Source organism: Schistocerca piceifrons, chromosome 1, assembly GCF_021461385.2.
Source record: "Schistocerca piceifrons isolate TAMUIC-IGC-003096 chromosome 1, iqSchPice1.1, whole genome shotgun sequence".
NCBI lineage: Eukaryota > Metazoa > Arthropoda > Insecta > Orthoptera > Acrididae > Schistocerca > Schistocerca piceifrons.
The window spans coordinates 538,105,099-538,128,393 of NC_060138.1; the positions used below are offsets into that span (position 1 = coordinate 538,105,099).

The 23,295-nt window shown below is 43.6% G+C and overlaps 1 protein-coding gene across 3 annotated transcripts in view; it reads left to right on the forward strand.

The window, feature by feature from the left end:
- The window catches only part of LOC124790052 (alpha-taxilin), a 160,456-nt gene extending 139,037 nt beyond the window's left edge, over positions 1–21,419 (forward strand). For all 3 annotated transcript variants that reach the window (XM_047257614.1, XM_047257623.1, XM_047257630.1), the window contains 5 exons: positions 3,481–3,675; positions 5,556–5,684; positions 8,513–8,671; positions 13,694–13,910; positions 20,975–21,419. In XM_047257614.1, the coding sequence (XP_047113570.1) occupies positions 3,481–3,675; positions 5,556–5,684; positions 8,513–8,671; positions 13,694–13,910; positions 20,975–21,246 (972 nt within the window). In that variant the 3' untranslated portion in view covers positions 21,247–21,419. The remainder of the gene's footprint in view (positions 1–3,480; positions 3,676–5,555; positions 5,685–8,512; positions 8,672–13,693; positions 13,911–20,974) is intronic.
- Positions 21,420–23,295: the final 1,876 nt, after the last annotated feature.

Below are 23,295 nucleotides of genomic sequence, written 5' to 3' on the forward strand. Positions count from 1 at the left end.
TTAGACACATCTTCGTTGCTCATTGGGTCTAAATCCGAAGCGGGATTCATCTCTGAAGACAATTCTACTCCAGTCAATGAGATTCCAGGCCGAACACGTCTCTGGAGAAGTCCAGGATAGTGGTCGGATACCAAACACTGTCGTCCGCCATATGGCCCAACAACCAGGATCGATGATCTGGGCCATTTAATTTCATAGCAGGACCCCTTCGGTTGTCATCTGTGGTATTTTTACAGCACAACGGTTGGTCGACGGTATTCTACGCCCCGTTTTGTTGTCCTTCATGGCAAGTCAATCTGGCCTTACATTTTAGCCCAAACATGACGAGAGTAGTTTCTACTGCTTGTCTTTAAGCGTACCAAACTCTACCTTGTCCAGCAAGATCGCTGGAACTCCCCCGAAATGAGAATGTTTGGAACGTTATGGATAGTGCCCTCCAACCTTCTCGGGATTTTGACGGTGTAACTAGTCAGTTGGACAGAATTTGGCACAATATAACTCGGCAGGACATCCAACAACTCTATCAATCAATTCTAAGCCGCATAATTGCTTGCATAATGGTCAGAGGTGGACCAATGCTTTATTCATTTGCTCAATTTATCAAGCTGTTTCTCTTGAATAAGTCATCCAGTTTTTCTGGATCTGTAATCATTTGCTTGTCTGTACATGTACCTCATCACATCTACCGATTTCCATCCCATTCTAATGATAGCTTCGTGTTGCACCTATTTTTTTCCCTTGAGAGTGTAGTTACAGAAAAAAGAGTAACATTTAAATTTATATTAGAAGTTAGCATTTTTCACTTTTTCACTAAATTCGTACTTGATATTGCCAGTCCACATTTTATATCCTTTTTTACTTCTGTCATCGTCAGCCATTTTGTACCGAAAACTAAAATTCAACCTACGCTTTTAGCGGTTGATTTGCTGCGCTAGTTCTTTGAACATGACCTGATTTAATTAGGATACATTCCATTAGCCGCTGTTTCACTTTTGTTTATATTGATCTTACAACGTCCTTGCGAGACGCTATCCATTCCATTTATCTGATTTCCAGGTCCTCTGTCGTTTCTAATGGAATTAAGACGTTATCTCTGAATCTTAAAGTTGATGTTTCTTTTCCCTGAACTTTAATTCATTTTCGAACATCGTCTTCGGGTACCCTTATTGCTTGCACTATGTTAGGGTTTAACGACGCTGGGGTTAAGTTTCTTTCCAGCTGCTTTTTACCACGGAAATTTATGCAACAGCTTTCCCTTGTTCACTTGTTATATAAAAAAGAAAATTTCAGTAAGATATATTTTTAAAAAATTTAATACGCATACTTTATATTTGTATTAACATAACCACATAAAATTTCACTAAGAGTTGTTCCATTAACTTTCAGAAGCGATCGTTAAAACACAAAAGGATAAAATATTTTGAAAACAACTTCTGATAATTACTGAAGTTGTTTAATATTCTGTTTAAGTCTACAGTTTTCAAACACTCTTTATTCTCTTTCGCAAACGAAAAGAAGTCATGCAAACATTTTCCCTATAAACAAATGCAAATAAAATGGTAAGTTGTTCAATTTACTTGCAGTGGGGTGCTTAAGTACAACGAATAACGAAACTATAACAGGATCATTATCAGGTTGGGGGACTGATGACCTTAGCTGTTTAGTCCCCCTTAAACATCCCAACAACCACCACCACCATTATCAGGTGTCGATTCGACAGTACATCCAGCGAAATATTTTCCTTAAAATAGCGTAGGAAGAAGGTGTGGGAAAGAAAACATACTAATACGAAAAGCGTTCTTTTGTGATTTTTATGGAAAAAGTTATTTCAGAAACAGATGTAGTTTTATAAATGGAAGGTTTAACATCAATTGGTTTCTTTAGAGGCGTTGGAGATGACACGAAATCACACATTATGGGCGCATGTCCTCTACAGGGTGGTCAGAAACAGTGTGAAGAGCTTGTAGGGTTTTTGCAGGAATTTCTAATCGTTATTGAATTGTGTAGGTTCTAAAATTTCCAAAAATAACACCTCTTTTAGGAAAGTTACATCTACAGAAGAAAGTTCGTAACTGCTCCTAGTTTTGCTTGTTCCTCTTCGTCGTTCACGGCGAAAAGACGTCAATAAAGACACCATTTACTTTTTCACATCGTTTATATTGCTTTCTGATTGCGGTTCGTAGGGACCTATAAACATTTCCATCCACAGTAAAACTCTATCAGCTATAATTGTGTCTCCATATTTCGCTCTATACTCCAGTATTTTTGAACACAATAAATAGAAATCCTTAGGGAGCAGGGAAGAGACTGACTTCTGAAACTTAAGTTTTTTCGGGACAAGTCGCACTCAGTACATTCTGTTGTCTGGTATCGCTCTTTAATTTAACAACCACTTACTGTACTTTAAACTATATATTCCAGAGTTTCTGACGATGTTCGTGTTAAATTAACGAGCGAAACCTGTTAATAAAACACAGTAAGTGCGAGAGGCAACTGTCCTGAAAAAATTAGATACATGACCGTTCTAGAGCTACAACAAATCGCTACTAAACCAACGAACATTCGACCGGCGTTCACACTAGGACAGCGGTCCCAACGCAACCAAAAACAACGGTTTGATGTTATCGCCAGTAGACCAAACCGCAACCAAGGCCAACCGCTTCGTTGGCTCCGATTTGAGCCCGTATATGCAAAGCAAATCTCGACCTACGAAACGGTTGGCTGTCGTTCGTTGGCCTATATAGTGTATACGCGCCTTAAAGTTATGACTGATGTAACACATGGTCATTCCTTTGAAGACAGCGCACAGATTGCACTTACCCTGTGCTGGGTAGTGCATTTTACCGTGAGCGTTCACTAGCCAGGCGGCGAGCAAGCGTGAGCGCTCGTGTTCGCCTAGTCACCTCTGAACATGCCTGGTGTAGATGACAGTGCTGGAGGCTTAGCCTTTGGCTCGGGTTCGGTACTTAGTACCGCGCTATGTCCAATTTTTGTACAACACTTTTGTTTGGTTTTAAGAAACTAAAAGAAGAACGCGTTTGGCGACTTTTGTGTCAGGTCAGCCTCTTGAATTTGCACGCGCAATGCTAATTAACTCAGAAAGCCGCAAGGCATTTAATTTTTTTCTTAAGAGTTATTTCTTAGCACAACTACCCGGCGACACCCTTAAAAGTTTTTCAGTCTTTTCTGACCATCCTGTAGAGACAGGTCCGGGAACTGATAATTGTACGAGTACATCCTGCTTTGCGGGTGAAGTGTGGTGCCGGTTGCAGTTTGGCTGTACTCATGAAAGTTTCTCGGTTCTCGGATGTGTGTTCGATTCCTTATGTTCATCGAGAACAGAGTTTTCGATTTCGTAAAGTTGTCGATTCTGGCATTGTTGCTTTATACTGGTATCTCATTTAGGGGTGTCTGCATGTACCGCAGCCACTCGGCTATAGTTTGTTCAAGTGAGTGAGGTGGTGGTCCGGTTGGCCACAGGATGAGAACCTGCAGAGGATCCGCGAGGAGGAGGCGCGCCACCGCGAGATGACGGACAAGTTCCAGAAGATGCTGGCCGAGGTGAGCGCGCAGGTGCACGTCAACAACAGCAGCACCAGCCAGCTGCGCGACGACAACTGCGAGCTGCAGCGACGCTTCCAGCAGCTTGTGGAGCAGCAGCGCCTCCGCGACCAGGTGCGTCACCTCCTCCATAGTTGACACTACCTTCACAGAACAACATTCGTAGCGAGCTTTATTTCACAAATTATAAACTTACACACAGTTTCATTACAATAACAGCAAACATTTCCATTTATAAACAAGCACTTCCGCCAATAACCAGTCATTCGCAGGAGACACATTGCTCAACACCTCCACTAGCCTTCATAAAGGCCTCAGTCGCGCGAGGAAGAGTGTCTACAAGTTTTTTGCAGCTATGCTATATTCAGTCTAAGGCACTATCTGTTGTTTAGACCCAGTAGAGCTACGAATTTGCGGGCATGTTGATTGATACGTTTCACCTGCTGTTCCAAATACCACCAGAAATTTTCCATCGGAAATGAGGCCAGTTCATTTTGTCGGAAAGTCGAGGTGCAAGAGTCTTCGTCAAACAGGAATATATGCGTGCAGTCCAGTTTGAAAACTGCTGATTTCCTCTTCTTGCCGGTGGTGTCCACAGCACTCCCACCGCGAAGATGTAGAAAGATCAGCACTTGGTCACCAAGAATGTTACACTAAATATATTTTTATGCCCATGGTAGCTTGAATGAGTGGGCCCAAATCTTAGCTCGAAAAACAATCATGAAAAAATCACAGAACCTCTGGCCTGAACTACGCCCTCCACCCACCACAGGTTCAAACGCCTCATCTGGCAGTCAGTGCACTCGATGCCTTGCACCATTTGAAAAGAGAAAAATGCACTATTATAGGGCAAATGCAGAACCGCAGATCCTCTCAACACACTGTTGAAACAGTCATTCTGCCCTCAGCGACCACTAATGGGAATTTTACAAAAACCCAATACCCTTCTTTCCGCGTTTCAGAAATATTGGTTTGCCGCTTTCCCTTATACATCGTCTGAAATGATTCTGAGTATCACACACAAGCCAGTAATAGGAGTATTCAGTTAAGATTACACTATACCATTTTTCAACCGATTCTCACCTGTTTCGACACCTATCCAGATGTGCACTTGGCGTTGTTGATCACGTGGAACTTTCACTGGTGTGACGGTATAGTTGCTCACATGCAAACTGTTGCTGCGTTGCAGTCCCTCCTAGACACTGGAATGTCCTGTTGTTCTTTCAGGTCAGTCTGGTACAGCGTCTAGGGGGATGTTACAATTTGTGTGGCCACTGATGTCATTCACATCGTAGCATACATACGATTTGGTCCCTCGTACAACTACACCCCCCAGTTACAATCATACAGACCAATTATACACCGTCTATAAAATGGTGAAAGCACCCATTCTGTTTGCATTGGCCCCAAAAATTTGTGTAACAAATAAACACATACGTCTCCTCATAGGCAGCGTTATCTAAGCTGAGACAGATTTGACTTAAACAGCAGCTACAGGCTGCATCTGTGGGATCATTATGGCGTCGAGACCAGAGCAGCGCTGAACAGAACAAGCCAGCGCTAAAGGGACCAGAAGTATTCACTCAGCACCGACCACCCTCTTCGGACAACTCTGGAAGCATTCGGCCGTTCTCAAGTCACAGATAGCAGCACTAGCGACAACTTTCAGCATTCGAAGTAACTATACGCAAAAGCTCTCATCACTTGTCGACCAGTTCCAGTGATCTTGGAGTATGTACCCTACATAATACTTCCACGCCCCCTAGTTGTTGCAACTGTTGTCCTACTGACGTATGTTCCTCACACACTACTCGCAACTACATAATGATCTTCTTATTACATAAGATCTGTGTTGCTGTATCTCATAATTATCAACATGGCACTAAATTTCCATACTTAATTTAAATAACCAATTCCTTAATAGTAATGCAGCCTACGTTTTCTTTAGTGTACTGTATGTGGGAGAGGATTTGATGGCGTCTCGTATGTTCCAGCAAGTGGAGAAGATGTCGAAGCAGCTTGAGCTGGAGACGCAGCTGCACAACGCCCAGATGGCAGAGCTGAGGATGCAGGCCAACCTGGAGAAGGAACAGCTGCTCAGGGAGAAGCAGCAGCTGCTCAACGTGAGTACCACTCTCCATTAGCACTGAGCCTCTCGACACACCACGGAATCCACAGTTTCGCCATTTAGCAGCGACGTGGTCGTTGAGATCCTCGATTTACGTAGTGTTCAGTGACTATGATGGATTTGCATGTTGTCAGGGGATCATAGTAGGCCACGAGGTAACTGCACACACTTCAGACAGGAGAAATATTACTCTGTAAAGTTCATGAACATGTGAGTACAAGATCACCACTGGGCTACACCAAAAATTAAGACATGATGTCTGCACGTCGAATTACGAACATTTATTGAACATCATTCTTAAGCGAGTAGCATATGAAACGCGAGTCTGTGAGCGATATCAATAGTACATGCTGCCACGCAAAATATTACTTAAACTGTGTTATTGTACATAATCTTCTAAGATTAAAGTATCACTGAGGACAATTCATTGCCCATGGAACGCTCATAGTTAAATTCCGAAAAAACTTTAAATGAAATCATTGCATTCTCTAGCGGTTTAGCCGAACAAGTAGCATGACCCAAGAGTCCCACAGTCTTTCTACAAGGATCTCAGCAAAGCGCATTAGCACTCACCCCCCAAGTCCGTCCTTACATTTATTTCATAAACGACCTATAATGTAAATAAATTTAGGCCACCATCTTAAACTGGCGATTAAAAAATGCGAGAATCGTATTACACTTCTGGACATTGAAACTGCTACACCACGAAGGCGAAAGAAACTAGCATCAAATTGGCAGGCAGTGTACTACATATTTGGATTTGCAGATGTTACGCATTTCAGCCCAACTGCACAGAGTAGGTAGGAGTGACGTCACTGATATTCTGTATATAAGGAAAGATTACACAGCGAGCTTCTAATTGAGAAATCACATTTGAATGTTGCTTCGTGAGATCATGTTGTGGCCTCTACCAGCATATGCTGGAAGTTGGCAATAGCTGCATTGTAGCCAGTTTGAACAGCTGTTCACATAGGTCGGGATGCCGTGACTGTCATGTCAGCCTGGAATCAGTAGATTCAGGAGAGCTGTGCTAAACGTCATGGAGGATCACATCAGTTCCACACGACTATCGCCCGAGAGTATGTATATTGTTCACTCGGCCTTGCAGGATCGTACAGCAGCTTCATGTACCTGGAGTCAAGAAACGGTCTTGGTTAATCCAAGACAAGTACCCACAGGTACAGTGCGGTGACGTCTGAAGCACCATGGACTGGCAGTGTGGCGACCTCTATTGGGGCTTCTCTTAACGCCTCAGCAGAGGGATGCGCGCCGACATTAGTGCGCCCAACGTCGGCACTGGATGAAAGCGTGGCACCACGTCGGCTTTTCAGACGAGTCCTCTGTGGTGTCGTCCGAATAGCAAGGTGCCAAGGCAAGATTGGTACCGCGTGACGAAGCCACCAGTTGGCACAGCCGCTGCCACACGTAGTGATGATTCGAGTGACAACGGCCTAGCCATGCCACACGCCACTGCATCAGCTTACTTGCTTACGCCTGAGCACAACGCCGCTCATTCATCGCCGAAGACGACAGAATCGTCTTTCTACTGAGCCAGCAGTGCGATAGTTACGTTAAACAGAACTCTGCCTTAATGTCTATCGTCAGTTGTACTGTATGAGCAGGGAATAGTATCCTGTCCCGTATGAAGTGATACGTTAATCTCCAGTGGCAGCAATAAATACACTGTGTGCTGGATGGTGCACAATTCAACTTGTGCACCATCTTTATAATGACCTTATCGTCGACAGTTCGTTAAACCCCAATTTCTGTTGGTAAACTATGATGGTACAGCTGGCTTATGGAAGGATTTATGGGTAATTCCTTGTGGGTGCCTTGCGAAAAGTAGACCTCACACACCAAGGAAGGCATAACAAAGACAGTAAGGAACAGATCGAACAGTGTGTCCCATTCAGTGTGGCAACATAACTGACACCAGGGCAAAGAGCTATACAATCCTCCTCCTCCCTCCATTTCCTTCTTTCCACTATTCCCCCTCCACTCTCGCCATTAGGTTGCCGACATTTCCCATTTCTGTGTAATCCTCATCGTTTCTTAGCCTGTTCACACGTTCAGTGTGATCAACGTTGCAACAATATCGCGATTCCTTTTTCATTTGTTGATCACTGAGAAGCGGTAACAAACAAAACAAAGCCAAAATAAAGTCTTCATTCGATCGCTCTCCACGCTGACTTGGTATAACGAGAGTGGTTCAATGTAGTAGCCAAAAACTAGGAACAATCGTCTCAGTAGCAAGGACAGGTAGGTTTTATGGAGCTTTCGCTCAACACATTTCACTGTGAATTGCCTCCAGATTTCCTTTCATACATCTCTGCCCCGTTCCATTTTATTGCCCTCTGATCTATGCCCTCCTTCTTCCTACTATTATCATTACTTCTACTTTTACTTCCTGCTCCTCCTACTACCATCACTACTTCTACTTACCCTTCATCTTTTTTTTCGCCTTTCTTAAATTTTGATACAATTGTGTTCGGGGCACGCGCTCGTGCTGACGTAACTTACAGCAGGCGAGAGATCTCTCTGACCGTTACAGTGGACTTGGCGCGGCAGCATCGCGCGCCTACCTCAATCAACGCGTATCGCGATCCTAAATGCCAACGCCACACTGTTGTCGTAGCCCTACGCACGACCCTTTTTTTAGCAGCAGCTGTTTACGCTTGACAGTTGTCAGCTGGCAATAGCACTACCAGCTGCCGATCATACTATAGTTAGGCCACTGGCCCCTTATGGTGAGCCGAGTTTATGGAGCCTGCCTGTTGTCCAGACTGGGAGAGGAGGCGCTGAGTGTGTGTGGTGGTGTTGCAGGACGTGATGAAGTACGAGGAGCAGGTGCACGCCATGGAGCAGACGGAGGAGAACCTGCGCAGCCAGCTGGCGCTCTACGCCGAGAAGTTCGACGACTTCCAGACCGCCATGACGCGCAGCACGTCCGTCTTCAACAAGTTCAAGGAGGACATGGAGAAGGTGAGCGAAATCGATCTGCTCTCGCAACGTTTCTCTTGTCGTAACATCTGTCCACGAAAAGACCCATAAAATTTCGGTACGTATACGAACAGATACCGAACCGAATCGGGGAGAGGAGACTGTTGTAGCACAATATGACTGAAAGAAGGTGAGGTGTAACCGCCTTGCACAGAAAATAATTCAAAGTAAACAGCTTTACGAAATAATAATTTTGTCAGCATTAGCTCTAATAAATGTTTTTAAAGTTGGTTAGGTGTGACTCAGTTTGCTCAAAATAGTAAACGTTGTCCAGAACTTATCTTCATTTCGATGCTTCGCTGCAGATGATACCTCCTGTAAGTTTTTAAGTGAAGATGGGCCAAAGAAGACCGCTGTTCTCAAAAGATGTGAATAGTCAGTTATTATTTCAGGTGTACAATTTATTACACCACACGGTGTTCTCAAGATATTCCATCGTACTGGGCCCACGACACGATTTCTCGCGCACCTTATTCACTCCAACAACTGATGTACTGTTGCGTATAGTAAACTGGCTAGTGATAATTACAGAACTTGTTGATAATTACAAAAAATGTTATCATCCAGTGGTTACAATTGAAATGCATGAAATAAGATACAATGACAGTTACACTTATATTGTTCTCATGGAAAAATGAGTGAAATCACGCGAGTAAACCATGCCGATTCCATTTGTATATTAATTACATGAAATTATATTATACCAAATATTCCTACCATATTTCCTGTTCCAAATATCTGTACATATTTTTTCGCGTGAATAGAATTTTAATAAATACCGCAGCCAAAATAAACACTTTGTGTACATTATTAATCTGGTTACGTTGTATGAATTACAATAAATATGTATCAATTAGATGGTACGTTGGCCTACAGCGTAGTAAGCTGACAGGATGAGAAATAGTGTTTTTAAGGTTTCAAACACTATAACTACAATATATTTCATATCTCTTTTGTTATTCGAGTGTTCGTAAATGGAAAGTCCTAACTGCAACTGAACGAGTTGACAAGACATTCCTACCAACGGACGGAAGTAATATTAGTGAGTACTTCGATGTGAAGTTGTTTAAAATTGTTACATAGCTCAAATTACGAAATTGCTTTTATGGGTCCTGATCAATTAATAGTTTATCAAGCACTCCAAATTAGCTTCGACATCGTAAGAAGAATGAGCTGTTACGTTTCAAAGGTATCGTTTGATCGGATACATTCAGAGGCATCAGCGAATAGATAGTTCGATGACGGAAGTTTGGGGGTAAAAATTATAAAGGGAGACAAAGGCTTGTCAAGTTGTAGTTGCAACAGTATGATAGTAATTAATATTTAGTTTCTGTTTACGAAAACACCTCACAGCTAATATAACTTAAGCTCATAGCAACTGTTCATGGGGCTCGTGACTGAACGAATTTGTGTTTTTATATAAACCAATTTCAAAATTCCTCTGGTAACTTTTGGGGAATAAAGTAGTAGGAAAACTTCTATCACGGAAATGGCAGGGAATTGTAGATGTTACAAGCTGTATCACAGCATACTTTTCAGTTGGCTGCTTTAGGGCAACTCTAAATGCATGGGTTTGCTGATAGCCCAGCAGGAGAAAGCATTAGTCAGGGAAAAACCGCCAGTTACAGGCTGTGACCAGAGCTGCTGCCAACAAAAAACCAGACGTCGTTCGTGAGCCACAGGTGGAATCAACAAACCACATGAGTTAAGGCGAGACAATGAGAAAAGCAGGAAACAGCCTTCCTCAATTTACAAGCAGGTATAGGTCTTTGTTCAGAATGGTATTGCTAAGGGAAATTCAGAAAATGGAGGGAGCACACTTCGATTTTAGATCGTGTAAATAACGAAGCTGTCTAAGTTTTGATAGGTTTTTCCTATTACAATGCTTAAATAAATTGCATGGAGAGCATGTACTTCTCAAATGTATCTCTCTGAATTTCTTGCAAGTTAAATGCAAGAAACACTGTACTTTGCAACTATTTCTGTTTCTGATTGATATTAATATTAATAAGACTGTTATTAAATTCCACAATTATAATAATGATGATAATAATAATAATAATAATAATAATAATAATAATAATAATAATATGATGGATTGTAGAAATCTGTTGTGTAGCTTCGTCACTGCACTTGACGAGATTAACAGATGGAAAACGGTGTACGATTATTACGTAGGACAACTTTTATTGAAATAGGTAGTTGATTTCCATCGATGATGACAAGCGATATTGCAATTCTGTCATTCCGTTTGGGAATTTTAAAACTTGTGGCTTTCTTGCACAAATTGCCTGTTTCCTGGACCTTTAAGCATCAGATGTTGCAACCTCTAGATAGTGTTCCGATAGTGGCTTATCTTAGTCTTAGTGAGAGGTGGAAGAACTACGGAAGAGTAATAGAGTAACTGCCATTGAATTCAGAATCTGAATAATTGACCTCAGACACGTGGAAAATGGTGAGGCAGCCTTCACAGTATAGGAACAGCCATGAATCCACGATAGTGGATAACTAAAGTCGCAAAAAAGTTATTCACTGGGAAACGAATACATAAAACAGACAAAAAATGACGAAGGGAGTTTGTTACAGTGTTAAGCGAAAAATTACTAGGTGTATAAAGAGTTTGTATTAATCGGAAGGAAATAAATAAATACTTACTTAGCCGTGAGAGAGGAACTCACGAAAATGAGGGCACAGGCATGTGAGCGTATTGGTTACAACAAAAGCATCAGTCAGCCGGCACTCGAGTGTTCGTAGGATCAGACAGGAGTACATGTTGTTACAGCGATCGCCCAAATAGCGCACACGCTCTAGAAATGTGACCAAATTCCTACCATGAGTTTCTCGTACACATCTGACTTCAAGGTGATGAAGTCCAGCACGTGTTGCAACTAAAATGGTGGTACACTTGCACGGCAATCTTCACGATGGACCAAAATGAGCCAACTGCGACTAGATATTTCTTGCGAGTGGACTTCAGAGCGCGTGTTGCTTGGTTTTATTTCTTCGAGGGACAGACAGTAGAATAACTACACCGGTAAAAAGTAGTTCCTTGCAGGCAACTTCGCTTGGGAGACAACGCTGACCCTCCTGTGGCATTTCAGCTAGAGTTGCGTGGGAGACTTCCTGGCTTTTAAGTTGGTCATTCTTCATTGACGCCAGCCCAACGCCCCCATGGGTAAAAGGACTCCTTATGCGGAACCGTGGCGGCGAAGCAAGTTTGAACTATGGACTATTGTACTAAATTCATTTGCAGAAATCTAAAAATTATTCAGATCTCATCGGCAACACATCAGTGGGTTCGAATCACAGGGAAAATTACATTTCTGGAGGGAATTTGCCTATAAAACCTATGAACACGATAATTATGTATTCAGTCAAACAATTATTGCACTCGTTTGGTTCGTAATCTCCTCTACAATTCGAACCTGTGCTTGAATTCTACGCGGTCCAGTCTCACTGATGTGACCACGGCATATATTAGACGTCAGCGTGCAATAACTACCCACATATGCCAGGGGCAGCATTAGCAGTGGAAGGTATGTAAACTGTGTTGGGTGGGATGTAGAAAACTGTGCAGTCTCGTAATACGGAAACAGGCCGATTTATCTGACGTCCAATAGGGTATGATCTTTGGCATTCAGGCCAAGGGTTGAAGCACTTCCGAAACGGATAGGTTTGTTAACTGTTTGGGTGCCACTGTGGCTAAATTATACCGTACATGACAAAGTATCACTATCCAAGACCGGTGCCAAGGTGACTGCGGTGCATCATAGGCCTTAAATGACAGAGGTGGACGACGGCTGCGGAGATGTGTACCGGCGAATAGATGTGCGAGTGTTGAGCAGATGACTGGTCAGATAAATCAAGGGGCTGCGAACTGTCTCCCCTCAACGACCGTTCAATGAACGTTGCTGCGTATGGGCCTCCACAACAGGCGTTTGTTTCCTTGCACCCATGCTGACTGCCATTCATCGGCGACGAAGGCTGGAATTTGCATGCCAGCAGCGGCAATGGACGTCCACGGAGTGGCGAAAGGTGGCGTTTTCAGGTGAATCTCGTTACACGTCGGTATCTTCTAGAGCTTCACTGACTCTCTTCCTGCACGTCTCACAGCGATCCACTATGCAAAATGTGGTTATTCGGGCTTTCGACAGGTGGTCACATTAGTGTGACTTGACAGTGTGTATTAACTTTTTCCTGGTAAAGACTGGACGATAGAAAATGTTCATAGCTTGAAGGCCCTGATCCATCCATTTGAAATAAATAAATAACCACTGATGTAAATAAATTATTATTACTCGTATTGTTATATAGTTTTCTATGTACATTATTGTTGTTATTATTATCTTCTTTCTTTTCTCAGACGTTATGTCTGATCAAAAATGGAAAGTGACGCGGACCTTGATCAAGCGTGACTTCCTTTTAACTGTACGGTATATGTTATATTGCATTTAGGAACTTTCGGGTAATTGAACATGTATCAATAATTACGGATTTCTGTAGTTGTATATATAAGTTTGGATGTAGCTGTATTGCATTGATGTACTGGTGGATATTGTGTGGTATGACTCCTGTAGTTGATAGTATAATTGGTATAATGTCAACTTTATCCTGATGCCACATGTCCTTGACTTCCTCAGCCAGTTGGATGTATTTTTCAATTTTTTCTCCTGTTTTCTTTTGTATATTTGTTGTATTGGGTATGGATATTTCGATTAGTTGTGTTAATTTCTTCTTTTTATTGGTGAGTATGATGTCAGGCTTGTTATGTGGTGTTGTTTTATCTGTTATAATGGTTCTGTTCCAGTATATTATTATTATTATTATTGTTGTTGTTGTTGTTGTTGTTGTTGTTGTTATTATTAGTCGTCTTTAAATATGAAGGTTCTGTTGCACATAACTAGTGGAGTTGATATATTCTGTTGGTTTGGCAGAGGACCTCCCCCAAATGGTACCCTGCACCCACGTCATATTGCTGAGCAGCAGCACTGTGCTCTTTTGCAGATGAGCAAGAAGATCACGCAGCTGGAGAAGGAGACAGCGTCGTGGCGGAGCCGCTGGGAGAAGAGCCACGAGTCGCTCCAGCAGATGGCGGGCGAGCGGGACCAGCAGGGTCGGGAGCTGGAGCGCGTCACGCGGCAGTCGGCGCAGCTGGAGAAGCTGTGTCGCACGCTGCAGGCCGAGCGACAGCTGCTCATGAGCCAGCTCGCCGCCGTCCCAGGTCAGGCCGCACGTCCCAAACTGCGGGGTTCACTTACTCCATAATATGCAGCACCATTACGGTGATTCCTACTTAAAAATTTGATTTTTTTCTTTGTGCTACACCCTTCTTCTGATCGATTCACAGTAACAAAGTTGTATGTAATTTGGGCTCCATCGGAGAAGAAGGGATGCTCGTTCCATTTGGAAAGACAAGAAATCACATTAGAACGTAATTTATCTCAAAATCTATTGTTCAGTATTTGGTGATCAACGAATACTAGTATTACCCTCTAATACAAAAAAGAGAGAAAGAGAAGCACCACAAAGGAATTATCAGAATGGGACAGATATCGGAAGATGTAATGTACCGGGTGATCAAAAAGTCAGTATAAATTTGAAAACTTAATACACCACGGAATACTGTAGATAGAGAGGTAAAAATTTACACACATGCTTGGAATGACATAGGGTTTTATTAGAACAAAAAAAGTACACAAAATGTCCGACAGATGGCGCTGGGCAGCAAAACTGCTACCGTGACGGGTGAGAGGTACGCCGATAGGTTACAGAATCGCATCATCCCCAGCCTGGCTGATAAACACCTGCTGGAATGTACGATGTTTATGCAGGATGGCGCTCCACCCCATATAGCTAGACGCGTGAAAGATCTCTTGCACGCGTCGTTTGGTGATGATCGTGTGCTCATCCGCCTACTTTCGTCATGCTTGGCCTCCCAGGTCCCCAGGTCTCCGTCCGTGCGATCATTGGCTTTGGGGTTACCTGAAGTCGCAAGTGTATCGTGATCGACCGACATCTTTAGGGATAGTGAAAGGCAACATCCGATGCCAATGCCTCACCATAACTCCGGACATGCTTTACAGTGCTGTTCACAACATTATTCCTCGACTACAGCTATTGTTGAGGAATGATGGTGGACATACTGAGCATTTCCTGTAAAGAACATCATCTTTACTTTGTCTTACTTTGTTATGCTAACTATTGCTATTCTGATAAGATGAAGCGCCATCTGTCAGACATTTTTTGAACTTTTGCATTTTTTTGGTTCTAGGAAAACCCCATGTCATTCCAAGCATGTGTGTCAATTTGTACCTCTCTATTTACACTATTCCGTGATTTATTCAGTTTTCAAATTTATACTGACTTTTTGATCACCCAGTACATGTGCAAATGAACAATGATTACAATTTCAGAAAAATTTGATGAGTATCCAAGAGAAAGAGCTTCACCAATTGAGCAAGTCAATAATGCATTGGTTCACTTGTGACCCTTGTGCAAGCAGTTATTCGGCATGGCATTAATTGATAAGAGTTTTTGGGAGCCCTCCTAAGGGATATCATGCCGAATTCTGTCCAATTGGCGCGTTAGATCGTCAAAATTCCGGGCTGGTTGGAGGGCCATGTTCGAAACGTTTGCAACTGGAGAGAGATCCGGCGACCTTGACTGTCATGGCAAGGCTCGGTAAGCACGAAGACGAGCAGTAGAAACTCTCGCTGTGTGTGGGCGGGCGTTATCTTCTGAAATGTAATTGCAAACGGCAACAAAACGGGGCACAGAATATCGTCGACGTACCACTGTGCTGTAAAGGTGCCGCAGATGACAACCGAAGGGGTGCAGCTACGAAGTAAAATGGCATCCCGGACGGTCTCTCCTGGTTGTTGGGCCGTATTCCGGGGGGTGGTCGGGTTGATATCCGACCGCTGTCCCAGGCATCTCCAGACACGCCTCCGGCCTGGAACCTCATTGACTGGAGTACAGTTGTCTTCACTGATGCCGGCCAGAGTGGCCGAGCGGTTAAAGGCGCTCCAGTCTGGAACCGCACGACCGCTACGGTCGCAGGTTCAAATCCTGCCTCGGGGATGGATGTGTGTGATGTCCTTAGGTTAGTTAGGTTTAAGTAGTTCTAAGTTCTAGGGGACTTATGACCACAGCAGTTGAGTCCCATAGTGCTCAGAGCCATTTGAACCATCTTCACTGATGAGTAGCACATCGAACTGAGCCCTGATGAGCAGCGATGACGTGTCTGGAGACGCCCCGGACGGCCGTGGGACACCAACCTGACTGTCGCCCGGCAGACGGCCCGACAACCGGCACTGATGGTTTGGTGTACCATTTGATTTCATAGCAGGACCCCTTTGGTTGTAATCCAGGACATCGTTACAGCACAGACGTACGTCGACGATATTGCGCGTTCTGTTGTACTGCCTTTCATTGCAAGCCATCCGAGGCTTATATTTCAGCAATATAATGCGCGCCCACACACAGCGAGACTTTCTCCCGCTTGTCTTCGTGCTTGACAAGGCCTACCTTGGCTGGCATGACTGCCGGATCTCTCCACAACTGGGAACGTTTGGAGCATTGTAGGTGGTGCCATACAACCAGCTCCAGGTTTTGACGACCTAACGCGCCAATTGGACAGAATTTGGCATCATATCCCTCATTAGGAAATCCAACAACTCTGTCACTCAATGCCAGGCCGAATAACTGCTTGCATAAGGGCCAGAAGTGAACCTACGTGGCCGTGCGGGATTAGCCGAGCGGTCTAAGGGGCTGCAGTCATGGACTGTGCCGCTGGTCCCGGCGGAGGTTCGAGTCCTCCCTTTGGCGCGTGTGTTTGTGTGTTTGTGTGTGTGTGTGTGTGTGTGTGTGTGTGTGTGTGTGTGTGTGTGTGTGTGTGTGTGTTTGTCCTTAGGATAATTTAGGTTAAGTAGTGTGTAAGCTTAGGGACTGATGACCTTAGCAATTAAGTCCTATAAGATTTCACACACATTTGAACATTTTTGGACCTACGTGTTACTGACTTGCTCAATTTGTGAAGCTCTTTCTCTTGACTAAACCATCCAACTTTTCTGAACTTGCAGTCATTTGTTTTCTTGTGTATGTACTTCACAGCTACCAATTTCCGTCCCATTTGGATAATTCTTTCCTGGCGCATCGTTGTGTTTTGTGTTAAAGAGTATTTGTAATTGTGTTTTTAATGTCGCTGTATTAGTCCATAAAACTTCTAGAGCCTATAGACTTTCAACAGTAATGTTTGCGGAAATGGCAGCACCCGGAAGGAATACTTTAATCACACCAAAAACCTATAGGCTGCGTAGATTAGTGGAGCCATAGTAAGTGATGAAAACTGCAGAGAAATGGCTTGCACGTAAGCCCGGTAGCAACTCCTTGTCTGTGGGCACGCAGGTGAGTGTTGCGATGTCACACAAATTGGAAATGTGCAAGCAAGCGCCGGTATGCCTTGACATTGTCAAAGGGTGCAGTATTACGATATCGGCCTGTGAGCGAGTTCGAACGAGGCAGAATGGCTGGTCTCCAGGAAGTGAGTTTGCCCTACCCTGCCATTGCAGCTCTTACAGGACACTCTGCTTTGACACTGATGCATTTGAGTAACAAATGAATAGAAGAGCGTTGTATATCGCGACGAGAGGGTACTGAACCATACGATATGACCGCGGTATGGGACGACAGCCATTTTGTACATATGGCTGAAACATGCAGAACAGCTTTTCCCACAGTGTTGATTTGATGTGGAGCACTGAAATGGCTGTGGGCATGTATGAAACGGTTCAGCGCCGTCAGCTGGAATCTGGATTATTATTATTGTTATTATTATTATAGTATCTGACGGTGATTGGAATTTTCGCCTAGCCAAAGTGTCGATAGGTGAAACACGCCAGAGCTACTCGGGCACTAGACTACAACCACGGATAGTGCTCGCGCACTGCGAAGCCGCCATGCCGAGCTCGTGAGGTGCCGCCCCCATCTTACGAGTGTTTACTTCTAAACGCTGCAGCCAGGCTATTACTGGTCTCTCTCTCTCTCTCTCTCTCTCTCTCTCTCTCTCTCTCTCTAGTCACTGAAGCTTTTAGCTATGAGCCGTTGAATAGCACAGTTTTGACCGTGCCTAGTTTACGTTTGAACTTTGGATTGCTCTCTGGATTGTTATGTACGCTTAAGACGACTTTGCTACGTTCTGGACTTTTTTTGGTTATTCGTTCACTTCATGATCTCCTCAGTAATTTCTTTTAGAGCCGCCTGCTTTGTTCCGTTGGTCTCTCTGTCACCATTAGTGCGAGTGTTCTCCCTTATCAGAGTAGAATCTGATGATGATGATGATGATGATGATTAGTGATTTAGGGCGCTAAATGGCATCACAAGCGCTCCTGAGGCTGAATTGGTGGCACGTTTGCCATCTGCTTCTACTGACCAGAAGCCACAGACTGCAACGTATCAGTGGACGCCGCCACTGTCGTGCCGGATAGTAAAATGCCGCGTTTTCGGACGAGTCCTGCTTCAACATGTTCTACAATCTACAGTGATGGCTCCATACGTGTTAGACTCTACCGTAATGAACGCAGTCGAGCAGACTGCATTACTGAGCGACGTAACTGACAAATGTCAAGCTTGATGGTTTGGAGCGCCGTTGGCAATAACATTCAATCTTTTCTCCTGCTTATTGAGGACAATCAGAACAGTAGCCTCTACATCCGAGAGGCCTTAGTGTCCAAGGCTCTGACCCTCTTGCAGGCAGCTCCACATTCCATATTTCTGCAGGAGACCGCCGGCCCACACGTGGTGAGGAATGCGCAAGCTTTCTTCGAAGAACGACGGGTACCACTGCTTTCCTAGCCTGTACGTTAGCCTGACACGTCGTCCATCGAACAAATCTGGGATATAGTCGATCGGCAACTTGTTCTTTCTGGTCCTCCTGCAGTTACTGTCGATGCTTTATGGACGTGCCTACAAACCGTATTGCAGTGTGTTCCCAGGAGAAGGTGGAGGCCATCTTTGGTTCCTAGTCAGCACGTAGCAGTTTCACACCGTACTGAGTTCTCGTGGTCAAAGTGTGTATACAGGGTGTAAACGATAACTGTTTACACCATAACACAATGATGCAGCAGACTGACATTTTGATGTACTTATGGTCTATGAAGCCGAAAAACCACTTCAATTTCACCCACAAAAACCACCTAAGCTACAGCTCAAGATTTTTAATATTCCCTCGTTCTCTTATGCTGCCGGCTTACGTCAGTCAGATTTTGGAAATTTTATTTAATTAACGTTAGTAACCTAAACTTTTTCACTATGGTAACCAACCATCCAAGACTTTAAAATATTTTATGCAAAAACTAATTATGTTTACAGTTCAATCGAAACTACACCTTAACAAACACAGGAGTTTCTTATTAAGAAAGGGTGAGAAACAAAAAGGCTTGGTTTTTAATTTTACGCAGTTAAAATCTAAAAAAAGTTCAGGACGATTTTAGGGACAAAAAGAAATGTTAAAACGGTTAAGAGCGACAAAACCGGTGAGGTGAAAAGGGCGAAAGGATATTCAAAATCACGTGCAGTGCGAATGCAGGGTAGCTTAGGTGGCTTTTGTAGCACAACTTGACGTTGTTTCCCGTCTTAATAGACGAACCTGTCTCTTTGTTGGTCTCTTATGTCCCCTACATCACTGTGGCACGTTGTAAATAGTTATAGTTTGCACGCTGTACAGTACTGTGGTTGAAATCATTTAACTGTTCGCATGTAACTAATCTGTGGAATAAATTTCATTGTAATGGGATATTTCCCTCATGGTGCTACAATTTTCACTAGTAGTAACATTTGTACAGTGTTCTTGGGGTAAATAGGAGGAGAGTATAGCATTTTCTTCTCAAAAATCTTACTCTTTGATAAAATCTCTCGTTACTCTTTGGAAAGTTGGTTACAATATTTAGATACATCCTGAAGCACATACCGTTTCCTTTGCACATTTTTTTAAATTATTTGTCGTAATCCTATACAATTTTTTGACATCTTTCAGCTGCTTAAACTTTCAGTTTAATAACTGGCGCCCACAGATCTCCACCGCATGCCACTACAAAGGATCTGTGTTAAGGAAAATGTCTCTCAAATGAAATCCTGTAAAAACTGTTCAACCCCATAATTTATACTTTTTGATATTTGATTTACTGTTACTTGAATCCTTGTTAATATTTTCGCCCTATAGTTGTACACTAAGCAGATTCAGAAGGATGTGGGCTGACGTAGGTACTGGGAGATGAAGAAGCTTGCACAGGATAGAGTAGCATGGAGAGCTGCATCAAACCAGTCTCAGGACTGAAGACCACAACAACAAGAAGTTCGATGCATCGACGATTTTCATTTTTTATTCAGAGCGCTAATTACGATCAGTGGTGGTCACAGCTTCGGATCAGGAGACAGCTTACGTCAATAATTTCTCAGTTTTGCTGAGCCACAGCCTGGTACAAAAGTTTTGAAAGAATATCGAAGTGCAAATACAGTGCTCTGGCCTCAGAAGCGGCGCACACTCGTGCTTCGACATACACACTGATATGGAAAATTGCGTTCTCTATTTGCGGTCGAAAATCAAATTCATCATTCAACATAAAGATTTCCAAGTAATAAATAACTTTTCCATGGAGCGGGATGCGTTGGAGAAGTCCGGCGGAGTGGCCATCCATATTCCCGAAATTCAGGTCCATTAGATTTCTGTCAGTGGGGACATGGGAGAGGCAACTACGTATGCGATGGAGATCGGAAATCTTGCAGTCGTAATTGAGAGGATGTTAATGCTCGTGGTCTTATTTCGGTGTGTGTGTTGATTAAAGTCACTGAGGTGAACCGGATAACAACCACCATAAACATGGTAGACGACACGCCGAGCACATCGCGTACCCTTTCTGTATTTTCAGCAGCATTTGTCTTATTCTACACGAAATGTGCCAGAAACAGAGGATGAATAGCACTATGCTTAAGTGCAAGACAGAATTGTTTTTCTATTGCATCAAAGATGGATGCTTATAAGATAGCCACCAAGTTGGTAATACAGTCTCACCATGTTTTCCCCCCTCTACCACCTCGTACTACTTGACTTTAAATTTCTCCATAACCACCTGTTCTTGTTTTAAGGAGGTCGTCTTACACAAATGGATCACCCTGTAGATTGACTTAAACTGTCAAAAAGGAGCTGTACAACTCGCCAACTCATTGCTGCTCCAGACCAGCTTACAGAATTAATGTACTTCCCGCTGATATCTCTTCTGCTCTTTGTAGGTATGTCTGATTCAGCTGACCCCGTCCCAGAGGTCAACATGGAGGCTGCGTCGGAGGGCAACATGGACCATGTCCCAGAGAGCAGCATGGACGCTGTCTCGGGGGGCAAAGTGGAGACTGCCCAGGAGGGTAACGTGGAAGCTGTCCAGGAGGGAAATGTTGAGACTGTTCCAGGCTGCAACGTAAAGGCTGTTCCGGATGCCAAAACTGTGTCTGTACCGGACAGCAGCAGTGAAGGAAAGACGAGCGGCGGCGAAGACATCGACCAGTGAAGGACCGCGTGGCCACTGGGGAGAGAAAAAGTGACGAGCGCGTGTGGCGCTGTCGTCGACCCCTTTTGTCCCCGCGCTTTGTCTACGACTCTGTATCCAATGTACTTTGTAATGTACTATATCTAAATTATTCAGTACACTATGTATAGTCTAATAAAATTGCTACGAAACGACTTTCTCGAATTAATACCGAAATACGGCAGCGTAATGGAATGTGTGTAAGGTAAGTATCAAAGACATGTTTACGCTGCCAATCACTGTGAAATGCGTGGCAGAGTGTACTTTTCTCTTTCCATATCTTAAGATTTCGGCCCGTTCATTCGAGAATGTTTGTGGGAAGAGTGAATCCCTGTGTACATTACAGCGAGTCGGTATTTGCCTAATTTGGTCTAGGGTACAGGTATGTCGTGTAAGATGAATAATATTCGCAATTTCTGTCCGGAAAGCCGCATCCCGAATTTTTCTGAAGAGGTTCCCACGAGATGAAAGGCGTCTTCCTTGAAGTGCGCTTACACCAGTGCGCCTTTGCTAGTCCCACACCCATATTCTGGCACGCATGGAGGTGAGTGCCTCTTGGTCAATATGAGTGCGTGAGTGAGTGAGTGAGTCCATTCACACCTACAGAGGATCAAGCACGCTACTCCAATGACCGAGGTGCAGCTGCAGGTTAAATGCGACCTTGTGCGTGGCCAATGGACAGTGAGCAGCTAGCTGTGCCGGCGATGTGCACCAGCTAGGCTGCAGCATAAGCATGTCCTCTAAAGGCAGGCTTATTGTGAGAAACAAAACACTTGCTGGATTCTTAGCATACGCAAGGAACAGGTCTAGAATATTCAAATATGTGCCGGCCGGAGTGGCCGAGCGGTACTAGGCGCTACAGCCAGGAGCCGCGCGACCACTATGGTCGCAGGTTCGAATCCTGCCTCGGGCATGGATGTGTGTGATGTCCTTGGGTTAGTTAGGTTTAAGTAGTTCTAAGCTCTAGGGGTCTGATGACCTCGGAAGTTAAGTCCCATACTGCTCAGAGCCAATATTCAAATGTGTGTTCATATTCAGATTAAAATTACTTGATGGTTGATACTTCACGCGTTGCAGCTGGTTTCCTCCAATCAGAACATTCAAAGTCACGCCCGAACCGCTCGGCATTGCCAAACTGCCACAACATTTAGTCAGCTCACTTCCAATTTCTTGTCAGGCTCTCTTTATGAGTTTGGATCCCGAATCCTGAGTATTGCCCTTTTATTTCGTATTTCATCATGCAAAGAAAAAAAAAAAAAAAAAAAAAAACACTTTCCGTATGCAGCACTAACAAAACAATACTGGATTCTTCCGCGCAAGACCCGATTCAGCGTCACATATACTGTTGTTATAATCACAGATATCGGCTTACATTGTAAAGCTCCACACGACAATGTGTGAAGCTGAATTTTTGAAGGCTGCATTAATGGTTGCGACTGGATCACCAGAGTCAAAAGTGTAAGTTTTCTGTAGTACAAAGTCGTTGCGCAGTTGTTAGCGTATAAACCTGTTGTGTAGAAGGTCGCCTGTTCGAATCTTATCACATGCTCAATTTTTTTTTGTTTCTAGGTCTAACAAAAGGACTTTGGTTGTTATTTTTATTCATTAATTGGTTTAAAAGTATTTTTTTTATTTCTAATACGTTGCTGCATTACTTTAATCGATGTGTTGATTTTATTTGCTCTTATTTTTCCTCCTTTCATTCTTTTTTTGTTTGTAATGTGCTTGTTCCGCCTATAATATGTAACTAGGTGCCAGCAAGGCCTGCTGATCGGTTGGTAACGTGGGAGCTCGTGTCGACGGTGTGAAGATATTCTGAGCTAAGCAATGCAAGCGAGAAATTAGTTTGCTTTTGCCGCTTAAACTGAAATTTTTCTGCATGGAGTTTGCTCGTTGTAACGCCCCAAGGACAGGAAACCCCAGTTAACAAACTTTGTGGAAACTTAAAGTAGGGAAGTGAGTCTTCTTGACAGTGACGGCAACTATTGACCATAAAATCTACACTGGTAATATTTTGATGAACACCTGTAT